The 27,405-nt window shown below is 37.6% G+C and overlaps 1 protein-coding gene across 1 annotated transcript; it reads left to right on the top strand.

Annotated features, from left to right (window-relative positions):
• The first annotated feature begins 266 nt into the window (after positions 1-266).
• LOC148114681 (complement factor H-related protein 1-like) lies at positions 267-27,150 on the top strand. Its single transcript, XM_087890061.1, has 11 exons — positions 267-491; positions 3,578-3,751; positions 5,282-5,470; positions 7,738-7,920; positions 8,185-8,391; positions 12,549-12,728; positions 16,361-16,537; positions 19,424-19,600; positions 22,200-22,382; positions 23,359-23,555; positions 26,406-27,150. The coding sequence occupies exons 1-11, from the start codon at positions 428-430 to the stop codon at positions 26,415-26,417; spliced, it is 1,743 nt and encodes a 580-aa protein (XP_087746187.1). The 5' UTR covers positions 267-427; the 3' UTR covers positions 26,418-27,150.
• Positions 27,151-27,405: the final 255 nt, after the last annotated feature.

Here is a 27,405-nt window from a genome sequence, read left to right on the forward strand (position 1 = left end):
ATTGGATATCTACAACGTGTGGTTCCTATACATCATAAATGCAAAATAGATCTGTCAGATTCATAAATGTCATGTATAATAATTTTGCTGATAGCTGCTGCTGCTGAAGACGTTGGACAGATTCTTGAATGCAAGTGGTGTTTTTTTTTCCCTTCGTAAGAATTGAAAGCACTGCCTGAAAAGCCAAAGTATTGTTTTATTTGTTTATGGTAATCATTGCAACACAAAGTTCAAAAATTTCTCGTGGAATCCTCTCTTAGCTCTTGGCAAGATCATATTCTTATTCCCGTAATACTGTCTTCTCCCAGAATCCTTGACAACAAACAAATATAAAATGAGGAAGGGATGGTAGTAGTTGGGAGAAATCCACTGAGATTGCCAAATTGCCGAACTGAGGTTTGGTAGTTCAGACATTGCCTGAAGAGCTATGAAGAGCTGGCTACTCTTGGTTGCTGCTGTTCTTCTCTGGCCAGGCGGCTCTTCTCAAAATGGTAAGTTAAGAAGAAAAGAAATCAAGGGGTTACTAAGGAAAGCAGCTTCTGCTGCGTTCATCAAAGAAGCAATTTCTTTTAGCAAAAGCAAAGAGTTCCATTTTCCACCTGTGGCTTTCTGGAAATTTGTAATGGCAGATTCTTTAAGGATATCATAGACTTACAGTATAATTCTAATCCCCTTCTTAAATGCAAGATTTTTGAGCAACTGATTTGTGTATAGCAAAATACCTTGCATCAGTATTGTAAATTCACACCTGTTGTGAGGGACTTTGCTTCAGTTAATAAAAAAGAGGATAGGATGATAACCAAATGATCACCATGTCTAATAACGCTACTTTATGTTTAATGGTTTATTTTGCTTATAAACAAAAAAGATCCTCAAAAGTTGAAATGAACAGATGTAAAAATGAAATATTTATTTGTTTTATTTATTTATAAAATTTGTAAAATTGTATATATTTATATTATATAAATATAATTTATATATCTACCATATTTCTACCATAATTTAACTAAGTACATGCTGTCAGTACGAATCTACATTTCCCCCCCAATTTTTCTCTCGTCTTCCTTCTAGATGAGGTGATTTTATGAGAGCCTCCATTATGCCTCGGGCTGCCCCTATAGTACATGATACATGCATAAAAACATTGATCATCTAGGAACCATAACCTGTTCCAAGGAGACAAGTCAGAAGTTTGAAATTTTAGAGATGTATTTCAGTTGTGTTTGCATCAGGATACATACAAAAGTAATTAGTATATATCTTAATTCACAGTGATGATATGAAGAAAAAGAGGGAAATATTCACATCTCAAGACATTGAAGCTAAGATTACATTTGCTTATATTCACACTAATTGAACCTTTGAGCAAATAATAATTAAATAAATAATTAATTATTTATCACTGTTTTTGGTTGCCTGACAGTTGCCTGGGCCGGGCTTTCTTCTTTTCCCTTTTTTAATCAATTGATTTATGTTTCTTATGTAGGGGGAAAAGTAAGAAAAGTATTGACCCTGTAAACGTAGATCACAGAAGGTGTTCCTTTCCCAATAATTGTAAAATTAATAAACCATTTGTACAATAGGTAATGATTGCCATCTCGTATCAAGCTGTTACTTTCAAATTCGATAGCTGAAGGGTTAGAGATATTCTACAATTATTTTCTTCCCTGCTTCTGCCCACCATTGCTGTTTTGAATGAATATTTGTGCTCTCTACACTGTATAAACTCTCTCTCTCCCTCCCTCTCCCTCCCCCCTCTCTCCCCCTCAATATCTCACAATTGTATTCTACTATGCTCTATCTCTAAAAAAGATAAGGGAAGGGAAGGGAAGAACAAGGTGAGAGAATTATAGCCTATAGAATAAATTCTCAGCTGGCACCATTTAAACTAGATAAAAAGAAAGAAACTATAGGTAATAGACATTGAAAAATTAATAGTAAGAAATGGATTTATTTCTCTGGGGAAAGAACTGTTGCCAGCTTTAACATTTTTGAGTCAGATATTGCTGAGGAAGTATATAGGGAAAGATGAGAGGGTGATTACAATTAACAAAAATTTATTGTTGAAAATCTAATATGTACAATATCAGAAAGATTTCTTCAGAACCACCCATGTTTAGCCACGGTAAGTACCAGCAAGGAGGAAATTCCAAAGAAAAACTTACAAAGAAGTTGCTTTGGGGGGGCAAGTTTGCTAGCCCTTCAACCTCTCTCTATCTCCCCATCCACAGAGTTGCTTAGGTTACGCTTCAGCAAGGGAAGGTTACATATTACAGGCAGTCCTTGAGTTATATCTTAATGGAGACTTTCCATCACAGTTATGCAACATGTTACGATCATAAAGTGGATCAGTCATGAGAGTGACTAGATTTTATAAATATGTTTGTGGTGGCCATTAAATGAATTATCACAGTCATTAAGTGAATATGTATTTGTTAAGTATACCAGTGGTTCGCCATTGGTGTGGTTTTGCAGTAAACCAGAAGTAAATGCTTTTTACTTACTTAGGTTTTCAGCAAAACTGTCATAAAACAGGGTCATGTGTATACGGGATGCTTCAATTGGCTGTAAATACAACCCAGTTGCCCAGCACCAATTTAATTTAATTTAATTTAATTTAATTTAATTTAATTTAATTTAATTTAATTTAATTTAATTTAATTTAATTTAATTTAATTTAATTTAATTTAATTTAATTTAATTTAATTTAATTTAATTTAATTTAATTTAATTTAATTTAATTTAATAATTTAATTTAATTTAATTTAATTTAATTTAATTTAATTTAATTTAATTTAATTTAATTTAATTTATCGCATTTCTATGCCGCCCAACTCCCAAGGGACTCTGGGCGGCTTACAGCAAATATAATGCAAACAAGGAACATAGAAAAATTATTTAAAAATATTATAAAAACATTTTAAAAACATCAAAAGCCCATGCACACAATTCATGGCTGGATCTCGCAAGATTGCAACAGCGAGATCAACAACTCCAGGCCTGCTGGAAAAGCCAGGTCTTCACCACTTTCCAGAAGGCCAATAGGGTGGGGGCAGTCCAGATCTCAGGAGGTAACTGGTTCCAGAGAGCTGGGGCAGCGACAGAGACGGAGTCCCCTGCGGGCCTGCCAGCCAGCACTATTTAGCTGACGGGACCCAAAGGAGACCAACTCTGTGAGATCTTATCAGTCGCTGGGAGCTATGTGGTAGAAGGCAGTCTCGAAGATAGCCTGGCGCTGAGCCATGTAGGGCTTTCAAAGGTAATAACCAACACCTTGAATTGAAACCAACACCAAAGTGCACTCATCTGACTGAAGCAGGGGGTGAGTGTTGACATTTTGAATCTGGATCATAAGCACTCCACAACTAAGTTCCTTGGCATTTCAAATGATCACTAAATTGAGGATTACTTATAGTTAAGTGTCCAGCAAGCATTGGTTTCTTAGTTAAGACAAAAGTGGGAAATAATTATCTAACTTGGGTTTGTTATCTCCAGTTCATGGGAAGTTCATGAGAGTAAATAGAAAAAGTGAGCTTGTCTAAGCAAATAAGATAATTTTATGTAAATATAATTTCAGCATGTGAAGAACCAGATGAGATTGACTTTGGGGAAATTGTGAGTGCTGAGAAAGCCAAGTATCTGGAAAATGACCGAGTGCAATACAGGTGCAACCCTGGCTATGTCTTGGAAGGACCTGAATGGATTCAGTGTAAGGGACAAAAATGGACACCTCATCTACCAAAATGCTTGGGTAAGGCATCATGCTTTTTTTTTTTTTACTAGTGTAGACCTGGGAGAAAATGCTGAATTCATCCAGTAGGAGAAGAATTGTAGCTGCCAAATTCTTTGAGAATTTGATTGAATTTGCATCCAGGTTTTCCCTCTGAAGACACAAACTGTGCTGGTGTCATCTTCTTCCATTTGAAAGCTAAAAAAAATTAAACTGTTCCAAACTGTTGAATGAGCAAGCAAAATAGTGGATATAACTAAATGATATTCAATTGGTAGCTTATTCAAGGATGCTGAGTAACTGCGGGATACAGTTACATCTGGTAACAGACTCAGTGGTTAATAAAATAGGAAAGTGAATTCTTTTGCTATGGAATTCAGCCAGCTAGAATGCTGTAGAAGGAAAACTTTTGAGTCTAGTAATTACAATTTATTCAGCACATTTACTCAGTTTCCTCCATGATCTTTCCATCTCTATTAATAATACAAAACTAGATCCCATCATCCTTGTAGCTGGTACAGTTGGGTAAATCATCACATTCTTACATCCTTTGTGCAAAAACTGTCTAGGAAATAACAAAAGCTCAGACAATTCAGCACAGTTTGTCAAGAGGTTATTCAGAGGACAAAATACTTCACTGAAACATTTCTGGCCAGGACTCAGATTTCTTTTATTTGACTGGTGCCTTGGTAGTGACTTTTCCTCCAGTTCCCCAAAGTTATTTCTTATGCTTGTTATGGATATTAGGATGTCATTAATTCAACAAACCCCTTCATGAATCACTGCTGTGTCATGGTAAAGGGGCTTGTAAAGCTCAAAAGCTATGAGCTAAGCCTTGTGGGGTCACCCAAGATGGACAGGTCATAGGAGAGTTCTGCCAAAATGTGGTCTACTTGAGAAGGAAATTGCCACCCACTCTGGTATCCTTGCCAATAAAACCACATGAACAGTACCAAAAGGCTAAACAATATGATGCTGGTAGTTGAGCTCTTTCAGTTGGATTGTGTCCAATATGCTACTGGGGAAGCGAGGAGGGCAATTGCAAGTAGCACAAGAAAGAATGAAGCAGCTGGGCCAAAGCTGAAATGACACTCAGTGGTGGATGTGTCTGGTGGTGAAAAGAAAGTCCAGTGCTGTAAGAACACTATTCCATAGGAATCTGGAATGTAAGATCTATGAATCAAAGTAACATGGATCTGGTTGAACATGAATGGGAAGATTGACAGCAACATCTTGGGAATCAGTGCAATTAAAGTGGATGAGAATGAAATTTTCCAATTTTAATAGAAAAACAATACAGGGATATAATCTCAAAAATGACAAAATGATCTTGGTTAGAATTCAAGGCAAAGCATTCAACATCATAGTAATTTAAATCTATGCCCCAACTACTGATGCTATAGAGCAGGGTGTCAAACTGGATTTCTTTGAGGGTCAGATCAGCATTGTAGTTTTCTGTGGGCCAGCAAGGGGGGGGGAAGTAGAGGAGAAACCAATTGGCAATTATCTCCCTTCAGAAGATCTACTTTCTTTTCTTTTCTATTTTTTTAGCACCCTGCAGTATCACAAGCCAACAGCTAGCAACAAAAAACTTGTTTGTATTTGGGAGTCAAAGAAAAGCTCGACTTATTCAGAGTAATCATAGCCTGCAATTTCAGTGTAATGAAGGATATGTCATTGTGGTTCCATCAGTCAGAAAGTGTGTTGACGGTTACATGGAGTTGCCTTTATGTATCTCTGGTAAGCATGCTGTCAGTATAATGGATTCTGTCAGTGATTTAATCTTCACTGAACTCTCTCACATCTTGGCTTAGAATTTTACTAGTGTAATCTAATTTTTAAAAAAATCTGAAGCACATCAGATAGGAGAAGGTTGTTCTGGCATTTCTCCAAACATACAAATTGTCTCTAAGGTTAAGTCTTAACCGAACTTCAGTTAAGAATTATGTTTCCTTGTAGTTGAAAATATGCATAATATTGGTAGGAATTTGTATCACAAATTGCAAAGGTTGTATCAAAATATGTTGATGTCATATTATTAAAAGAGAATTTAACTTGGAAAGTATTTGATGGTTAAATTAGCCTATAAATAGAAAGTATACTGTGCTATGCTCACAGAGCTGATGGATTATTTTTATGCTGATCAAGTTGAAGAGTTTAAAATTAAAATATTGGGTGCTTCATGAATTAACAGGTAAATTGTTAGCATGTTGTTTAAAGCAAGTGAGACAGCAACATAAAGTTTAAAATATCTACATATGATGGTATGAGAATTACAAATGCAATAGAATATACAATAGAACAGATACAATTACAGATCCAACAGAATGAGCGATAATACAACACTGATATTACTATTCAGTTATTTAATCATATCTATGTGTAATAATTTAAATGAAAGACCTTTACAGTCTTTATTAGAACATGATTATGTGTCAGCCTTGCAAAGTAGATCGTAGAGGATGTACCATCAGATGAGCTAATTCTACTGTTAAGGTAGGGTTACTTTAACAGAATCTTGCAATCCAAAAGTACATTCCTTCGCCCTGTGCCTTTTAGAGCCCATGAAACTGGGAGGGTCTCTTCTGAACCACTTGCCCTGTCTATTCCTGGCATGGACTGAGTTGCCTTTTAAACTGATGGTTCCCTTGGTTGCATTTCTTCCCCTTTTCTCCCAAGGTCATTCCCACATACCATTACTTCATATATTTCTGTAGAGATCTTGGCAGTTATCTGAGTCAACATAAAGCAAAAAGTATTTTAACTTATAGCAAAACAAGAGAGAGAGAGGGGGGGAGGGAGAGGGAGAGGGAGGGAGAGAGAGATTGTTCTAATAGGTTGTACCTGATTTTATTTGAAAAGTTGGACAGAATGTATAATAATGTTAAACCAATTTCTTTATAATTATTATTTTAAGGAATGTCAACAGTTTCAGCTTCAATTTCCTGCCCCAAAATTTAACAGTGTCAATATAATCAATTTAATCATATTTTATTGTTAATCAAATTGAATTTGAAACATATCAGAAATTTTAAAATACCTTTAAAGTTGAAAATGCTGATATTTCTGATTTATGGGATGAAGACTTGAAATATTTGATAATGGAGTATCAATTTATTTAAGACTTTAAAACATGATAAGTGTTTGTGTTAAGTGTAACTTGAGTTTGAAATGAATTTATGAAAGGATTTTCTTCTGAGCTTAGTGGAACATCTGAAAGACTATTTCAGGACGATTTCTGATTGTAGCTGAAATAGATTTTCTTTGTTGCTGGTGTAAGAAAGGTAAGGGCACATCAATTAATTTGATTTGATCACGGCCAATTTTGGTTTTCTTTTGGAAGAATCTTGTAATAAATCACCTGATCTGCTGGGAGTTTTTTAGTTTTTGTAAGGGTTTTAATTGGAGTATTTTAATTAACTAAAAATAATTTATTATTTTATTGTGCGATTATTTTATTTTTGTGAGCCGCCCCGAGTCCTTTGGGCTAAGGGAGGCATATAAATTTGATTAAATAAATAAATAAATAAATAAATAAATAGAAATACTGTATATGCAAATGTTTTCATCATTACACATGTTAAAGATGTGAATGCTATTTTACTATTTTGAATTACATTCTAAAATGAAGGCATCTAATACTTTCTTAGGAACTTGGGGTTATGTCATGCGTAGCCAAGAAAATTTGGAAAACTGCTATTACTTTAAATATCAAGAAGTGGATTAAAAAATGTATAACATCAATTTTTGAAAAGACCATTCTTTTCTGTAAAGAAAAATTGATATTGTAAAATTTTGTCATAGATTCCATAATAATGACAGATTTTGTTTAAATATAATTTGAAATTATATAATACATATAAGGGGTGTGCATGTATTATATAAATTACATACATACATACACACACACACATATAAATTATTTAGATCAGTTTAACCTGTTAATTCTTAGAGAAGAAATTCTAAGTTTATTTATTTATTCATCTTCATGCTTTCATATTTGACAGAAAGAGGGCAAAATTGCAGTGGTCCACCAAGAACTGAGAACGGAGACATTACTACTTTATCTGAGAAGCAGTACAGATCTGGCTCTTCAGTAGAATTCAAATGCCAAAGTTATTATGCCATGGAAGGCCAAAAAATATCTTTTTGTGATGATGGGACCTGGACAAAAGTACCCATTTGCCTTGGTAAGCGGAAAAGAAAGTCTTCATCTAATTTTCATGAGCATTTCTAATAATTAAGAATAATTGCTTTCTCTCTCTTATATAAAGAAGATTTAATTGATGTTTCCTGCAGCAGCCCTCCTTTATATACGATTTCAATTCTGTTAACTTGGGTGAAGTAGCTACTAGATGAAAGCTAAATCTAGGTAAATCTTGCAATAAGATAATATGATGCATTTCAATCCCGACAGCCTTCTCAAATAGGATTTGCTTTCTTTTTCACCTCAGATCCCTGTGTGATCCCCAGGACTGAATTGGAAAGCCAGAAAATAGAAGTTAAAGATGGAATAGATGTGCCTGAAAATATAGTTGTTCAACGTGGTCTTTCTATTGAGCTGACCTGTAGAACAGGATATGTCCTGGAAGCAAATTTTTCCCAATCAGCTTTTATAATTCAGTGTGATGGGACACCACCCGTGATTCCTAAATGCAAAGGTGACTCAAAAAGTTTAATTTTACAATTCTGCTATCACCAATCCAGGGCCAAAACACTTCAGTTTGAGTCTATTTATGATTAGAGCTAAAATAAGCTGCAATTATTTATGTGTTTTACTGGTAATTTTTATCCCATCTTGATGCATTCCCAGCTGGGCTGCACTTTTCTATTCTGAAAAGGCCCATTTGAAATTCTTGGGATGTAATTGAAATAGAACAATGTGAAAACTTTCAGATTGCTGAAGAGGAGTGGTGCAATGAAAGACACATCCATTGGTGGTTTAATGGCCAAGTTAGTGCAAAAACTGCACTCTTCAGATCCTCCCCCAAAGGTCTGTTGTATCATCAATGTAGGGGTAATCTGCACCAGTGGTGGGTTTCTACCGCTTCACCCCGGTTCCACCCACCCAGATTTTATCACGGATGCTCTGTGCATGCGCAGAAGCACCGCACGTGAGTGAAACAAGTTCACAGTTCCGAACCAGTAGGGAAGGTAAGTGAAAACCACTACTTATCTGCATGGCAATATTTTTATATCATTAAAAGATACAGTAATTGCTTTTGCTGATAGTAGACTCCATAGCTGAGCTATTGTTTCCATTTTTAAAGAATTTATAAACTACTAGCTGTACCCGGCCACGTGTTGCTGTGGCCCAGTCTGGTGCTTCCGCTGGGCTGAAAGAGCGAGGCTGAAGTTCCAAACTCTCCATGAACATTTGGTGGGCATGGCCCACTCGACGTCACTCACTTTCATCAGTCACATGACAGCCCCTGAGCCATGCTTACCTACCTGGTGATTAGGGCAGAGAACCGGTTGCTAAAAAACAATGGGAACCACAAAATCCTCCCTCTCTGTCTCCCCCCTTTATCTTTCTATGTCTCTCTCTCTCCCCCGTCTGTATCTCTCTATGTGTCTCTCTCTCTCTCCCTCTCTCTGTATCTCTATGTCTCTCTCTCTCCCCCCTCTCTCTGTATCTCTCTCTGTCTCTTTTTCTGTCCCACCCTCTCTCTCTGTATCTCTGTATGTATCTCTCTCTCCCCCCCGTCTCTCTGTATTTCTCTATGTCTCTCTCTCTCCCTCTTTCTCTGTTTATCTCTGTCTCTGGCCCGGCCTCTTCTGCATCCCCCACCATCACCCTTACCTTTTCAGGCCAGGCCTTCACAGCTCTCTGCACTAGAGCAGAATCTTGGGGGGGCCCTCTGTCCTCCCTACACAGAAGTTCTCTGGGGGCTCAACGGGGAGACACATAGCAGGGAAGAGAAGGGAAGGGAGGGAGGGAAGGGGTGTGGCGGGGGTTGGAGGCTGTTTTGGGGCTTCCCGCCCGAAGGAAGAAAGCGGCAAAGCCAGGAGCCATGTACACCCCACTGGATTCCTGCTGTGCAATTCTCCACCACCACCTGCAAAGGGCAGGGGAATGATTAAATCCCCCCCTCTTCCAGGCGAAATGAAGGAGGGCCGGCCATTCTCCCTCCTGGCCATTTTCACCCCCGAAGCCTCCCCGGAGCCCCTTTTCCGCCAGAGGCCGAAATTTTCATGTAGGCTCCATGAACTGCCAGAGCACCCATCTGGGAATCAAAGGTGGCGCTGGTCAAAGGTGACCCCGAGGCTCCACTTGCCTCCATCTCCTGCTCACCGACTGGATTCGCATAGCGCGGGTTAGCGGCTGGTCTTTCTGACCTCAGGGCCTGTGGTAGCGTTGGGCCAGGCACGATTCGGGCCAGGCGAGGGATGGAGGGTTCCCACTTAGCAGACCCAGGCAGCCTGGTTGCCAGGTGTTCTTTGGAGGGAGCCCCGAGAGCGGCTGGTGAGAGGGATGGGCAGCAGCGGTGGGTGAGGCTAGTTCGCGGGGTGGCCGGGGGAGGGGGAGGTCAGAGCCAGGCTCGGGCAGACTCCGGCCAGCCCTAGAAGTGCTGTGAGGGCTTCCTGGTGGGGAGCCAGCTGCCTACCTGCCGAGCCTGGTGGCAGGATATGGCCCTCGGGCATCTCTGCCTTCCAAATGTGCAGTTTCTTGGAAGCAATATGGAGAGTCTAAATATAAGGAGCAAAAATCTGTTGAGCGTAATCAGGGCTTGGAGGCTGCCATATTGGTTTTACGTCCAGCAGATGGCACTGTTTTTCAATGTTTTTCAATGTTTGTCAATATCTTTCAATGTTTTCCAATGTTTCAATGTTATTCATGTTTTTACCTGTCACAAGTGTGACATGTATATAAAATAGGTATATAAAAACATGCCCGTAGTCGAATGCAACGTTGTGTCAAAATTTGAAAGCAATCGGAGAAGAACTTTAGGAGATGTGCGGTTATGTACAAATGGACATTTACATTTTTATTTATATAGATTACCATACCAAAATCTAAATATCAATACCAACAGAAATTCCAACTCTATTTCTAACAAGACTATAGGGAATTCTTTAATTAGTGGGGGGAAATATTGCTGTGCTTCTAATTTTAGCACTAGCAGATTAGGGGATGTCTAGTGAAAGACAACTCACAATTTTAGTAGCCCAACCTCTCCCAGAACCAGTTATTCCACCACAGGCATTAGAAGAACTTCATGGAGATGTTTCTTTGTTTATTCATGCATGCTATTTCTGTACCATGTTGATTCTTATGGATTCTAGGCAGTTTACAGATATTAAAATAGCAATAAAATAATCAAAAATTTTAAAATTTAAAAATAGAGCCTTGGTAGTACAGTGGTCTAAAGCACCCTGTTATTAAGACCAGCTGCCTGCAATTACTGCAGGTTTGAATCTCGCCAGGCTCAAGGTTGACTCAGCCTTCCATCCTTTCTAAGGTAGGTAAATTGAGGACCCAGTTGTGGGGGCAATAAACTGATTTTGTATAAATATACAAAAGGATGAAGGTTATTGCTTAGCGCATTGTAAGCCGCCCTGAGTCTCCAGAGAAGGGCGGCATATAAATCAATTTTTTTAAAAAAATTCAATAACATAATGACTAAGAATAAATCATAAGAAAAATGCACACATGTAGACCCAAATCTCTGTGGTCCTACACTCACTACTAGCTTCAAGAAAACCAGGAGAATGACTGCCATTCTCTACTTAGGGCAGCTGTTCCTAAGGAGGGGAGCTGCAAGGAGAAGATGTGATATCACTCCCTGACTAACCTGAAAGCTGGGAACTCTTGCCATCCAGGTTAAACAAACCCTGGTTATCTGGAAAACTCAATGTCATAGATGCCCCATACTCAAGCTATAAACAACTAATCATGACCAGAGGCACATTGGTAGCCACTGCAACTTTTGCAGCAATGATGTAATGTAGCAGATCTAAGAGTATATATTGAGCATACAGATATTGAATTCTAGACCAGTTGATGTTTTGATGGTATCCCTGGGGCAATGCCAGGAGGAGCTAATTAATTGTTTAATTACATGCCAAGAAGGCGGTATCCACTCTCAGAAATCACATAGATTGATAGTCTCCAGGGAATTTGTCCCACTCTATCCTTCAGGTCTTCCAGCAATGCATCCATCATCACCCTAATTGTCCATCTATATTGTTGTTGGTGATCCACTACCTGAGAGTTATCATGATGGATAGATGACTGCTCCTAGTTCTGAGCAGAATTTGAACAGAATGGGAAAAGGAACAAGCCCTGCAAGTTCCATTGCAAAGCATTTGAAGGCCTGATTTCTTTCCCCTGTTATTGTTAACTGAAACTGTAGCTTCAGGCAGGAGTAGAACCACTACAATGTGGAACCCCTAATGTGCAATCCTTGCAGGTGGTTGAAAACACTACTGGGATTGACCGTGGGACTGAATAGCAAGAAGAGAGATATCAAATTGTAGCTTTATATTTCAATTCAAAGCCAAAGTGAAGGGAAAGAATAATTATAGCAACTTGCTAAATTTATTTACAATCTTCCAAATAAATAGTAGCCAAGGGCCACTAAAAGTATTTTAAATCAAGTTGGTTGATTTCACACTACATTTTAGATACTAATTTGCAGTTTTAAATTAGTTAATGCCCATCAGTATGCATGACTGCTAATGAAAATGGTCTCATTGGATATTTTAAAAATAATAATGATACTGGGGTTTTTTTTGATAATAGAAATCAATGCCCATAATCTGATATGAGTGCATATTTCTTTTTTCAATATAAGATATGATTTATTTTCTTTAGAAATTACATGCAATTCTCCAAGAATATCAAATGGTTCTTTCCGACCTCAAAGAACTTTATACCATGATGGGGATCTAATTCGAATTCTGTGTGACAGTGGATTTACTTTTGAACCTGATAATGGAGAAAAGGTAGTTGAGTGCACGAGAAATGGATGGTCACCTTCACCAAAATGTGTCAGTAAGTAGAACTTCCATGTATTGCTAAGACTTATAGAAGGGCTAAGATATTTAACTCTGTGGAAGTGTACTTTTTAACATTATTTCATATAATTTTCCAATTATTTTTGCCCAAGGGATTTATCTCACCCAGAACATTTTGGTAGATTTTACACTTTTATTTATTTATTTGTCAAGCACATATTAGATAGCATATATAAGTATAAACCTGATTATGAATACATGAAATGAATATGAATAAAAGTGGGCATTAGGACAGGGTCAGTAGGCACGTTGGTGCGCTTATGCACGCCTCTTACAGACCTCTTAGGAATGGGGTGAGGCCAACAGTAGAGGGTCTAAGGTTAAAGTTTTGGGGGTGTAGGGATGAAACCACAGAGTCAGGTAGTGCATTCCAGGAATTGACCACTCTGTTGCTGAAGTCGTATTTTCTGCAATTGAGTTTGGAGGGATTTACTTTAAGTTTGTATCTGTTGTGTGCTCATGTATTGTGGTTGAAGCTGAAGTAGTCATTGATACAATATCATTTCATGCACCTTAAAAAGATTCTTTCTTTTGAAATACATGTGGGATGTATGCAACAAAATGTGTTTCAACAAAATGTGGATCAGTGTTTATTAACTGCATGCAAATGTTGGGAGTCCCTTGGCATCGCCCCGAATTGGTAGCATCCTAGGGGACAATTGAACACTGTCATTTGTCTCCCTCTTTAATCCTCACTTGGTAGTATGCCTCCCTCAAGTCCAGTTTAGTGAAGATTTTCCCCCTTGCTAAATAACCTACCATGTTTTCCCCAAAATAAGGCTCGGTCTTATTTTCTTTTCGGTCCCAAAATAACCACCAGGTTTTATTTTCAGGAGATGTTTCACCCCCTTTCCTTAGGACCACTGCAGCCACACTTCCCACACCCTGACACCTGTCACACCACTGTAAGATGCCACAAGGCTCATAATGCCGCTGCTGCCACTTATGGCAGGATGTCACATGGCTCATCATGCTGGTTCTGCCACTCACGGCAGAAGGCTGCGTAGTGTGTTGTGTTGTTGTATGCATGACCATAATGAGACTCGCGGAATTCTGCCATGAGCAGCAGCACCAGCAGGACGACCAGCGAGCAGCTGCAGAAGAAGTTGGACAGTGGCATGACAGGTGTCAGGGCATGGGAAACCTGGTTGCAATGGTACTAAAGTAAGTGGTTATGGAGTGCATGGAGAAGCTCCACCCCCCCACCCCTGCCATAGCTTGATTTTTACTCCTACGCCTTGCTCTACCTCGTACAACCAGATAGTAGGTGTTGCTTAATTAGGGCTTATTTTTGGGATTTGATTTATATTAGGCATAGATGTGAAAATCGGGCTGGGGCTTGTTTTCAGGGTAGGTTGTATTTTCAGGGACACATGTCTCTGAAAATTAGGGGGAGACACATAAGCAGTTCAGCTCCCTGTAATCTACATGAAACCTAAGGGACCCTTCTTTCTCTTCCTTGAAGAGTAGCGGGGCAGCCATTCTTGATTTCACTGGCTGAATGAACCCCCATTCCAGCTTCTTATCTATAAATGCTTGAAATGCATCTATCTCTTTGGGAGTCATCAAGTACATCTTTGGCTTGGACAGTTTAGCTCCCGGTATGACCTCTACTGCACAGTCAGTGGGTTGATGAGGTGGGAGCACATCTGACTCTATCTCACTAAAAACCTCAGCCAAGTCACAATATTCTGTCATAATTAGCAGTTCTTACCCATCTCCTCTTCTTAGTATATTCGCAGGTTCTGCTTTTACTTTCCTAACTTCAGGTGCAGGGCTGGTCCTCTGCACTTTCCATGGCCCTTGCCAATTAGAAGCTTTTTTCTGCATCCCCCGCCTATCTTTGTCCCAATCCACAGAAGGGTTCCACTTTTGCCACCATGCCAGGCCTAGGACCACGGCCTCAGTCATAGCCAGGGATTAAAATAAATTAAATAGTCTCCACGTAGTTCCCTGCCTTGAACTTCACTGGCTCAGTTAGGCAGGTAGCTGGCACACCACCTGTTATAGATTTCTCCAATTGGGAAAATATTATGGGTCACTTCAGCTCCCTCAGTCTCAGTCCAAGTCTCTACACCACCTGGGGGCTGACCACACACCTGGGACAAATCACACCTGACCAACTCACCATGGGCCAAATCTCTGCAGGGCAAGAATCACACTAACATCAAACAAATGGTGGAATAGAATAATTAAAGAAAGGATGCAAATAGAGGGACAAAATGAAATGTGAATGACAAAAATTAAAATTATTTTTAAAATTATTTTAAATAATTAAATTGAATTGTTGAATTATCCTGCAGTGAGTTAACCTGCAGGAAGTTGGCCATAGTGAGTTTGCTGCATCAAGTTTTATTTTTTATTTTTATTTTATTTATTTTGTCAAGCACATATTAGATAACAGATATAGATATAAACATGGTTATTAATACGTGAAATGGTTACAAATAAAAGGGGGACATTAGGACAGGGACGGTAGGCACATTGGTGCGCTTATGCAGGCCCCTTTTGTTGTCCCGTTCTGTAGATAAAGAGCTACTGCTTTTCCTCCAACAGCTTCCCAATCTCACAGAATAATAAAAGTGCTGGATAAAGTCATTTCCTTCCTCACAAATTCCTCTCTTGTTACCTCTCTAAGCTCTGACAGCCTTGTGTGACTGGTAGGTTTGGCAGAAGAATTGGGAGCTTTATATTAGGGTTCATTGGAATTCAGTAGAACAAGAAAATAAAGAATGTCATGATTATGAACAGAACAGAACAGAACATCAATTGATTAGTCTTGTGACCTTATCAATAAGATAAAAGAAAAATAAAACACATAATCTGGTTCCAGGATAAAATAGATTCCCTCTGTGTGTAAAGGGAAGTTCTCAAATGTGTTTAAAAAAAGGCTTCATTTTGAACAGCATGTTGGCAACAGTAGGATATTTGAAAAAAAGAAAAGAAAAGAAAAGAGGGATGCGTTTAGAGTTTCTCCTGGATGGGAGCCATTTGATCTTTTTCAAATCAATCAATTGCCTTTTGCAGTATAGAATCTGATTGAGAAATGGCTGCATTTCTGGATGCCCATTGTCATCTATCTTGGTATTCTTTGATTGCCTTTGAGGTAGTCCAGGTCAGGAAACTAACTCCACCAATTTGACTGGATCTTTATTGATATAGGCCAGTAATGGCTAACCATTTTGCCATCGTGTGCCGGGGGGGGGAGGTTCACACCCACACGTGTCCTCACCTGTAATTCTATGCACCCCGCCCTGCACATTCGCACGCAACCCCCTCTTCCACCCCCGCTTCTGGCACGTGATGGCCCGGTAGGCCCGTTTTTCTTTCTCACCTGGCATCTCACCTCTCTATGCATCTGGGGAGGGCGAAAACAGCCTTCCCCACCCCCTCAGAGATCAAATTACTCTTTACATTGTGTGGGCAAAGAAGGCTAGACTAAAATAACCAATGGAAGCATTATTGGAACTGATCAACATGTGAACAATGTTGTGACTTTAGCTGGCCTAATGTTGATGATATATTTTGTCATAATTTATTTTTGGCCTATATTCTATCTCTCTTGAATCATTTCAGAAAATTGAAGTCTTGTATCCTCTATCCATTTAGATGCAATGTGTCCCACACCCCCTATAGTTGAAAATGCTGAAATTATTGAAGATACAATGAAGAAGTACCTGAATGGCGAGAAAATAAATTATCAGTGTAATGATGGTTTTGATATACATGGATCAGCTGCTGTAACATGTAGACAAAATAACTGGTCACACTTGCCAAGATGTGTAGGTAGGAATGTATGGTCTATATATATTTTTGCTGAGATTCACAAAATTCACATGGAGAGTACATTTTTTTAAAAAATCAGAAATTAAATATTATTAATCTGAACCATTCATCCAAGATGAGCTGATCCTGTGTTGTTGCTCTTAATTTTCCTGTTTGACAAATAGATAAGCCTGTGGACATTTTGATACACTCATAATTTTTCCACCCATCCCCAATTGCCCAACTTCCAACCCACAGTCCAGCATTCCCCCTCAGGTGGCCTGCAAAAAGGAGCAAAATATAGCCTTTAACTAGTCAGGAAAAAAAAATAAGTTACAACTTAATTGCAGGACTATTCTTCAGAATAATTAGAAAGGATGGGGAGACACTTGCCAATGGTAACTGGTATCTTGAGCTCTAGAGGGTAGAGACACTGAGAGCTGGGAGACAGGATGAAGCTGAACTTCCTCCAATTTGAAATGTTTTCTTTTCTGTTCAAGAAGAAATGCAGCTCAATACCCGTGGTAATATTTCCTCTGCTTCAGCATTTCCTAATCGGAGGGTGAGAGTGTCAGCCTAGATATCCAGTCTATGTGAGGTCATGGAAACACAGCATGAGGGACAGATTTTAGATTAGTACAATGTTTGTGTCTGGAAATATCACCTGTGGTTGACTTGCCTACCTTGAATGATCAAGTTTGACTGCATATTTATTTTTCCTCCGCTTCTACCCCATCACAATCTAGAGACTGTTAGCTGCTTATATAGAGTATAAAAACCAAATATAACATCCTCAGTATAATCAACTGTAAAAATAGTAAAGCAACAGAACGGACTAAGCAACCTTTATATTAATCTGTTCTCTCTCATCCAGATCTGATGGTTTCCAAACATCAGCAAAGGATATTGAGACTATCTTCCTCACTGCCTAGAGTAGAGGATCACATTTTTTTATTTATTTATTTATTTTATGTATTTATTTATTTTGTAAAGCATATATTAAATAACAGATACAAGTATAAACATGATTACAAATACATGAAATGGATAAGAATAAATGGGGACATTAGGACAGGGATGGTAGGCACATTGGTGCGCTTATGCAAACCCCTTACAGACCTCTTAGGAATGGGGTGAGGTCAACAGTAGACAGTCTATTTGCATCCATTGCTTTGATATCCAGCTTCATGACAGACTGATTGGAAGGGAAAAGGCCAGAATAGTTCATCATGCAGGGGTTCACTATATAGCTTCTTTTCTGCATGTAGTTCATAGAAGGATTTAAATTTCTTGCAGGATAATCTAGTTATTTATTTATTTACACAAACACAACACTGCCATTAATCTGTGGCTGATCAGATATCATGACAGTATTGATTGAAAGCACCCGGTTTCATTTCTTCAAGAGCAGTAGAAACAGGTGCTGTAGGAGGAAGAGGAGCTTCCTCTGTCTGTAGCCTCACACTCTCCTCACCTCAAAGGGAAGCACCCTCAAGCCTGTAGCATCACCCTTGTATTTTCTGTGCTATAGGATGTGAGTTGACAGTTTTGGTTTCATCATCATCATCATCATCATCATCATCATCATCATCATCATCATCATCACAACAACTTTATTGTCATTGTACGTGTATACACAGTATAACCATACAACGAAATTCACTTAACACCCAAAGACCATGTCCAACACACATAATAATCTCCAAACACACTCCCACCCACCACAATTCCCCATCCCTAAACCACCCAAACATCCACACAACAGACCAAGTAATGCTGTCCAACAGCTCTCTGATGGTGGCCCTTTAGTTCATTGTTGAGTGCAATTATAGCTCTGGGATTAAAAACTATTCAGAAGACGTGTGGTCTGATTTTAATTGTTCTATATCTTCTGTCAGAAGGCAACAGTCCAAAAAGATTGTAAGCAGGATGGGAAGAGTCTCTGAGAATGTTATGCAACTTCCTCAAACAGCAAGATTCAAAGATGTCGTCCAGGGCTGGTAGCTGCAGCCCGATGATATTCTGGGCAATTTTAATGATTCTCTGTAGGGCTTTTTTGTCCGCTACAGAGCTGCTCCCATACCATGCAAGAATATCGTATGTCAGGACACTCTCAATGGTGCTGCGATAGTAGGACAGAAGTAGATGCTGAGATAGATTTATCTTCCTGAGCATTTTTAGGAAGTACAGCCTCTTCGGTGTCTTCTTCACAAGCTTGTTAACATTCATAGTCCATGAGAGGTCCTTCGAGATATAAGTGCCCAGAAATTTAAAATTACCATCCCTCTCTACCTCCTCACCATTTATGTACAATGGTAAATGTACATCTCTCTTCCTCCTGAAGTCAATTATAAGTTCTTTAGTTTTTTTGGTGTTAAGTGTAAGATTATTTTCTTTATACCACAATGTCAGCCCTTGTATTTCCTTTCTGTAAACAGACTCGTTGTTCTTATTAATGAGCCCCACCACTGTTGTGTCATCCACAAATTTAATAATTGCGTTGGTGTTATACAATAGGGTGCAGTCATGTGTGTACAAGGAATAAAGGAAAGGGTTTAGCACACAATCCTGGGGAGCTCCTGTGCTTAGTATCAGAGTAGAGGAATGGTGAGATCCCATCCTTACTGACTGTGGCCTATCTGTCAGAAAATCCTTTATCCACAAACAAATCCTCTGATTTATACCCAAATTGGACATTTTAAGAAACAACCTGTTGGGTAAAATGGTGTTAAAGGCAGAGCTATAATCCACAAATAACAGCCTCGCATATGTCTCCTGTTGTTCCAAATGATTCAGTACAGTATGGACAACAATAGACTTAGAAGCGGGAGCATGTTTTCAGACATTTGCTTTGGGAAAACCAAGTGCATTTTATTTGAATGGGACAATTTTTTATTTAAATTTTAGATGTAAGATGTTCTTCTCCCCATCGAATTCAAAATGGTCAGATTATTGGTGAAATAAAGGCAAAGTATTTGCCCCGGGAGAAGGTGCAGTATCGATGCTACACAGGTTATGCTCTTCTTGGATCTCCTTTCATTACATGTTCGAAGAATGGTTGGACAGAAATACCACGTTGTACAGGTATTTATGTGCAGATCTTCACTATGTAGAAATGAAGATAGAATTGGAAATGAATTTGCTTTTACTTCACTGTCTCTTTCATGTTATTTTGAAAAGGTTCTATCAGGCTTTTTCAATATTTTATTGCTAGAATTGTAAAATTTAATGTCCCTGTTGAACTGTGAAAGTACAATATATTTTCATTAACATTGTCCCTCTTCTACAAAAATTTGAATTTCTACTTATATAAATCTATTCAGTTCATTTCATAGCTAGAAGTCTTTTCTCATTTGAAAGAGTATGTGACTTTTGGAGCACAAACATGGATTTCTATTTCAAAATTAGCCTTTCCTTCTCAGTCCTATGATGTCATAGAACATAAAACTGGTTGTTATTTAAAAAATCTCATATATATTACATATATTACTTATGTTAACTTCTCCATCTGTTTTCACACTTATAGTCATCATTCTACCAAGATATGTAGATTGACCCATTTGCTTAATTTCTCCGTTTATTAAAAATTTTGTATTCTCCTTTCCCTTTCAAATTTAATCATTTGAGGGTTTCCTACATTGCTCCTCATTACACCATTCACATGACTAACATTCACTCAAATCATTTACATTCTCAGCCAACATAGTGACTTCACCCATAAATGAAATTATGTTCACATTCATGTCCCCAACCAATGCAAGCCTCCTTATAAGCACTTATTATACTTTTATAAAGGAATATATAATTATTACCCAACACCGTGTGTGTGTCTCACATATCCATGTCTAACGTCCTGCTTAGTTAAATGCTCCCTTGATTGTCATGCTTGCTTTCTCTCTAATACCTCTATTATCATATTCAGCAACCAACTTTCAACTCTACACAAAATCTTCCATAATTTCAAGCCAATTTTCCATTATTTCATAATTCACTTATTTTCCTCCAGGGTACCAAGGCCTAGTCAAATACTGTAACCACTTATCATTGAAAGCACATTTTAAAATTTCTCCTGATGTAGCATCAAATTTGCCCATCCCTACCATTTTTCATCATTTACTGCCTTTTTCTGACTTTTCTTTTGATGCTAATATCAGTAGCATTCAGTTCCATACCTTTCAATTCCATCCTTCAACTTATCCCTATTATTTGCATTATAACTTATATAATGGGAAGGAGGACTTGGGCGATCATCTTCAGGGCCATGTGGAGGAATTTGTGAAATATCTGATGGGAAAAGATGCTTGTATCTATTCTCAGTAGGAGACCAAACATAGAGCAGGTCCATGAGAGATTCCCAGGGAATGGGCTTACACAGGTATCTGGGAACAGGTTGATTCTGTTAGATCTGAAGAAGTGGACAGGGTCCTTAGAGCTGTCAGTGCAAGTGCCTGCCTATTAGATTCATATCCCTCCTAACTGGTGAAAACCTCCAGTGGTGATCAATGCATCACTGCAGAAGGGGGCATCCCTGGGATCTTTTAAGGAGACATTAGTCTGTTCCCTCCTTAGATGCTGTGGGTGACTGGATGGGGGACAATAGGCTTGAACCCTGGTAAGACTATGTTGCTATGGCTTGGAGCTTGGGATCTGGGAATTTAAAATCTTCAGTTCTGGATGAGGTTGGGGGTTACAACCTGTGGGTTCTTGTAGACTTACAATGCCTGCTCAATGGCACATGTAACATTTCTGTTACATGAGTTGCACTAGTTGCTGGTTTGCTTCCAGGTCCAATTTAATATGTTAGTTATCATCTTTAAAGGCCTTCATGGCACAGGGGACTATGTCACCCCAATGGGATTGACCCACCCCACTCACTCTGGCAAAAGGAACATGCTGCAAACCTCCTCAGTCAAGGAACTTTGCTAGCAGGATCTGGTAAATGATTTTTCTCTGCCATGCCTCCACAATCTGGAAAATCTTGCTGTTGGATGTGAGATATGCCCTCACCCTCTAGGCCTTCTGGATTTGCCTCAAGACCTCGGTCAGCCAATTGACTTGGGGCCATGATGGAGCTCTTTACACTGGAAGTGACTGGTGAACTAAGAAAGAAGGTTCTACCACTGTGATGCTTATGTACTAGTTCCTAGTTTTAATCAATCTCTATTAATTTTAATGTTTATAATTTTTTAATGTTTTTTCTATTCTTGCTTTTATTGTGTTGCAAGCCTCCCATCACTTCAATACTGAGATGGATAGCACAACATCCAGTACAACTACACAATTGATTTGTGCAGAGTTTGAACAGTTATTAATGGAAAATGGGTAATAAAAATAAGAACACCTTGTGGGGAGATGCCGTTTGTCCGAAAGCAATTGCTATTTGTTTAAATACAGATCTGACTTTAGGTATTAAGAAAGTAATGACTATATTTTCTGAAGTTGAAAGACAACACTAGGGACAACAGTAGTAATCATTTTCTGCCTATCAATTGACTAAGCTGTATGATATTGTTACTTTTTAAAAATAAGAATTAGTATAATTTTGAAATGACTATGTTTCTTATGAATTTTGAAATGAATATGTTTCTTATGAATATGTTTAAAATGTGTCTCTGTGTGTGAATACACTATAATATTTGTAATCATGAGGACTCTTGCTCAATAGATTCTGTATCTGTTATAGATTTTGGGGGAAAATGTGGACGTCCACCTTATGTGGAGAATGGAGACATTGTGGACTCACCCAAGCTAATCTATTTACATTCTGAAAGTGTAATTTATCAGTGCCAAAATTATTATACAATGCAAGGTTCTCCAAGAGTGACTTGTCAAAATGGTCGTTGGTCACAAATACCAACATGTAGAGGTATAAGTAATATCTTTAATTCTTTATAGATTTAATCTTTATAGAGAAATATTTTATTTTGGGAATGGAATAAATTTCACACATCAGACATGTTATGTCAGTATGTTAGTGCCAGAAAATATTTTACTTCCTTGTAATTGAATAAAAGTAGTAGTATTATGAACCAAGATAAAGTAACTTTCTCAGGGAGAAACTGCTTCATAATGGAGAATTGTACAAGATCTTTTGCCATGTACAAATGTTGTCCTCATTTTGTGAAACCCTCCTGGTGAAATTCTGCTTCCCCTAAGCTATATTTCATAACAGACATCTTTTTAGTCAGTGGCATTATTGATAAAATTCAGATTTTAGTTTACTTGAGTTCAGTAAGTAGATTTTATTTTTCTTAGTATTTCACAGATCAGAACACTGGGCCCTCCATTATCATCATCATGCCATCAGTCAGTCAATCAATCATTCCTTGAACAAAAATTACAAAAAGTCATGTTTCCCAACAATCCACTAGGGCTCTTTTTGAATGATAGTATAAGTTGAATCTCTAGGGAACTAACATTATTATTTTTTAAATAGGCTAAGTATGGATGAAGACTCTGTTGACTTAATCACATCTACCCTATTTAGTCAATGTTGAAAAAGAAGATATGAGGTGACATTGTAAGAGAAGTTGCCTGAACCTGGTCTTCTCCTAATCCAGATATTCAGTATGAGGAAATTTGGAAGATGGGGACTAAAATGTTTTTCTTCTTCCTTCTACACATGTAACATTGTCTTGCTTAAAAGAGTTTTAGTTCATAACTGATAATTAGTTCATCAGAGACAAAATAAAATAAAGGGGGGGGGAATCCATTTACATAGATCTCTAATCATTTTAGCCTATTGCAACATAGAATTTCTAACCTAAATTTTAATTGCTTTATCAAATGAATTCCTCAGTGTAAAACTTTCTATTTGTCATCTGATCTGTGTCCTTTTTCAGCTGCTTGTTCAACAAGTCAAGAAGATCTGAGAGAACACAACATAAGGCTGAAGTGGGCCAACGGGGATAAAATATATTCTGAGGATGGAAATCTAGTGGAGTTTATATGCTTAAGAAACTACATACCACATCCAGATACCAGATCATTCAGAGTTAATTGTGTGGATGGGAAAATTAACTATCCGCGTTGCATTCCTGTATGTATATTTTCAGAAAAATACTTTAATTCACCAATATTAACATTTCTTTAGCTTGTCTATATCTATATACCTATATATCTATATCTGTGCATTAAAAAAATCACTTGAAATATTTAAAAGACCTAGGTCTGGCAGCTAAATTTGTCGATGTAATGTTTTCTAAGGTAACTTGGTCTTCTGCATTTCTTCTAAATCAGAACACTTCTTAACAGACTTGATTTAAACATTGATCATTGATAGACAGACTTGAACATTGGGTGCTATCTAACAAAACAAAATTCCATGGTGAAAAAAGTAAGATTCTACATTTAAGCAAGAAAAACAAAATGCACAGCCATAGTGTAGGTGGTACCTTGCTCAATAGTAGTAATTGTGAGAGGGCTCTTGGAGACAATAATTTAAATATGAGCCAGCAGTGTGCTGCAGCTGCCAAAAAAAGTCAACACAGTTCTAGACTGTATAAACAGAGGGATAGAATCAAGATCACGTGAAATGTTAATACCAGTTTATAATGTCTTGGTAAGGCCACACTTGGAATACTGCAAACAGTTTTGTTTGCCATGATGTAAAAAAGATGTTGAGATGCCAGAAAGAGTGCAGAGAAGAGCAATAAAGATGATTTGGGGACTGGAGACTAAAACATATAAAGAAGGGATGCTGGAATTGGGTATGTCTAGTTTAATGAAAAGAAGGACTGGGGTGACATGATAGCAGTGTTCCAATATGTCAGGGAATGCCACAAAGAAGAGGGAGTCAAGCTATTCTCCAATGCAACTGAGGGCAGGACAAGAAGCAATGGTTGGAAACTAATCAAGGAGAGAAGCAACCTAGAATTAAGGAGAAATTTCCTGACAGTTAGAACAATTAATAGGTGGAAAAACTTGCTCCAGAAGTTGTGAATGCTTCAACACTGGAAGTTTTAAAGAAGAGATTGGACAACCATTTTTCTGAAATGGTATAAGGTTTTCTGCCTGAGCAAGGGGTTGGACTAGGAAACCTCCAAGGTCCCTTCCAACTCTGTTGTTTTGTTAAGATTCATTTGTTAAGCACTATGGGGACGGGGTTAATACTTAAAAACAATGAGGAATGGGGCTGGAATGCTGAATCTGCCAGCATTTCATCTCTTCTGGTCTGTTGATCAATCCTGACAGATTCCAAGATGAAGACCTCTATGTTAAACCCAGTGGGCTATTTTCACTTATTTCATTGGCCGCAGTCAATAAATTTAGATGCCTGAAAAAGAATTGTTCCAAATGAACACTCATACATTTTACTTTATTTATTTCATTGCATTGATATTGAAATAGTCTCCTGTCCTTTGAACTTCCATATGCAATTTACTCACTCATGTGTTTATATGCATATTTATAAATACCTACCAGAAGCCGCAAGGCCAGAACAAAAAATAAAATTACTAAATTAGTAACACTTGATAATAGCAATAGCAAAAGCTCTTAGTCTTATAGACCACTTCATAGTGTTTTACAGTCTCTAAGCGGTTTACAGAGTCAGCATATGGCTCCCAACAATCTAGGTCTTCATTTTATCAACCTTGGAAGGATGGAAGTCAACCTTGAGCTTGTCGGGATCAAACTCCTGGCAGAAGGAATGCAGAGGTAGCCTGCAATATTGCATTCTAACCACTGTGCCACCATGGTTGTGTAATCATACATTATATATTACATGTAAAATGAGATATCCCACGAAATATTTCTAAGCTTAGAATAAATGGAAAAATAGATTGAGCAAGAACACTCTCTGAAATGAATTAGACCAGATTGATTGATTATCTATTAGTAAATGAGATTCTATTGACTTCCAGAGACTACTAGATCCAACCTAAGAATTACTTGCTTTCTGTTGAAAACTTTAGGGTGCACACTGATTGAATTTGTTGTACTGAGCACAATGAAATCAATGAAAAGAGCTCATTGGAGTTAAATTAGACTTTTCAGTCATTTCATTCTCAGGACAGAGGGATCTCCTGGTCTTCAGTTTTGGAATCTGACAGGATTCAGCATCAGATTAGAAGAGATGAAATGATGGGCAATGTTTGTGCCTCCTTGTCCCATGCCTCTTTGTTTTTAGGTATTAACCCCACTCCCCATAGAACTTCTTTCCCATTGCTCTAAATGGAAGGAATTTCATTTGGATCACAGGAATCCCCCATTATATGATGAGTTTGTATTTGAAATTGCAATTAATACAAATGCTATTAGTGAAATACAAATTTTGCTGAAATGTACATGTAAATATCAAATATATGTATAGTGTACATTTTATTGGAAATCTTCCTAGTTAACAAAAAATGATTTTTTTCTTGGCATTGCTGTGCTACAGTTCCCAGTATTCTTCTATTGGCTGTGTTGTCTGAGGATATTGTGAGTTTGTTTATTCACTGCATTTGTGTTCCATCTTCCCTCAAGTGTATCCACTGTGAGGATGAATTAAAGTTTGGTAACATCTAATTCCCCATTCCTATATTTAAAATGTTGGTGTTTTGAGTTCATTCTGACTGCCAGAGCTTATATCCCAAAATATAGAGAATGCCCAATAAATTATTACAGTCTATTACATGTCATTGTGTCAAAAGTAATCTTAAAAAAGATAGAAATTGCTCAGTGAAAAAACGGGCTAGAGTTCTTGAATCTCTTGAGTAGTTTTAACCATTTGATTTAAAAATGGTGATACTGACTTTCAAAATTGTCTTGGCCATGTTGTTTGATATCTCAAAAATTATTGCAGGCTGCTTTCTGCTGCAGATCATATGAATGAGTTTAAAAAATAATTACATAAAATGTACAGATGCAAATTTATTTATTACTTACTGTTCACTTTTTATTTTAGAGAACTGCGTAAATGAAGAACAGGATATATACAGCACCCTTTAAACCAGAAGATGAACGTCTGAAATCATGTATCATTCTCTTTAATATAACCACATGAAGCTGGATTGTATACAGTTATAAATGGTGGATCCAAACCTAAAAGCCTACTCTGTAAAAGACAGATTTTACCAACTGAAATTACTGTGAAAATGATAACATTTAAAAACAAGTTTATAGAACATCTTTAAGGCAGATAAAATATTATAATGTAACCTTATAAATATATTTTTAAAATGCATATTGAGTGAGGAATGTAGATTTTTTTCTATATATATATATATATATATTAATTGTAAACATTTGATTAATCTGAATTATCAATCAACAGCCCATCTTAAAAGAATGACAATAGATAATTGAAATTGATGTTTTTACATACAGTATAGAGGTGTTAAGTTCTTTAAAAAAAATTTTTTTAAATCCATTAATCATTTTTGCTGCCAAACAATTTGTAGTATATTTTGTAAAGATACATTTAATACTTCAGTTTACAGTCTAATTCAAGATCCAGAAAGAAATTGGTGCTCTGGAAATGTTGCTCTGGAAATAGCCAAATGTATTTTGATGATCAGAATTTGATGGAAGTCCAGCCAGATGGATTTCTATACTTGTTTTTGTTTTGCTTTGCTTTTGATTGTTTGTTTTTACAATATGAAATTATATAATTATAAGTAATTAAAAATTAAGATAAAGTTTATAAATTGGCACAGGCCTTCCCAAACTACATTCCTTCAAAAGGTGTTATTTAACACAGAATGGGCTAGAATTTGCCATGATATAAATTCAGTCTGATTCATTGCTCTATACAAAGTGAACCCATTCAAAACAAACCTTGTAGCACCTTTTTGGATTGCCAACTCCCTTCATATTTTTCATTACCCTAGACTAACAAGGCTATGCTTCCTTTAATGAACAAAGTGAAGGGAACTTCATAAGGAATTTGATGTGTCCTTTTTGAA

Source organism: Pantherophis guttatus, chromosome 3 (genome assembly GCF_059756535.1).
Source record: "Pantherophis guttatus breed Tessera chromosome 3, ASM5975653v1, whole genome shotgun sequence".
In the NCBI taxonomy this organism is placed as follows: Eukaryota; Metazoa; Chordata; class Lepidosauria; order Squamata; family Colubridae; genus Pantherophis; species Pantherophis guttatus.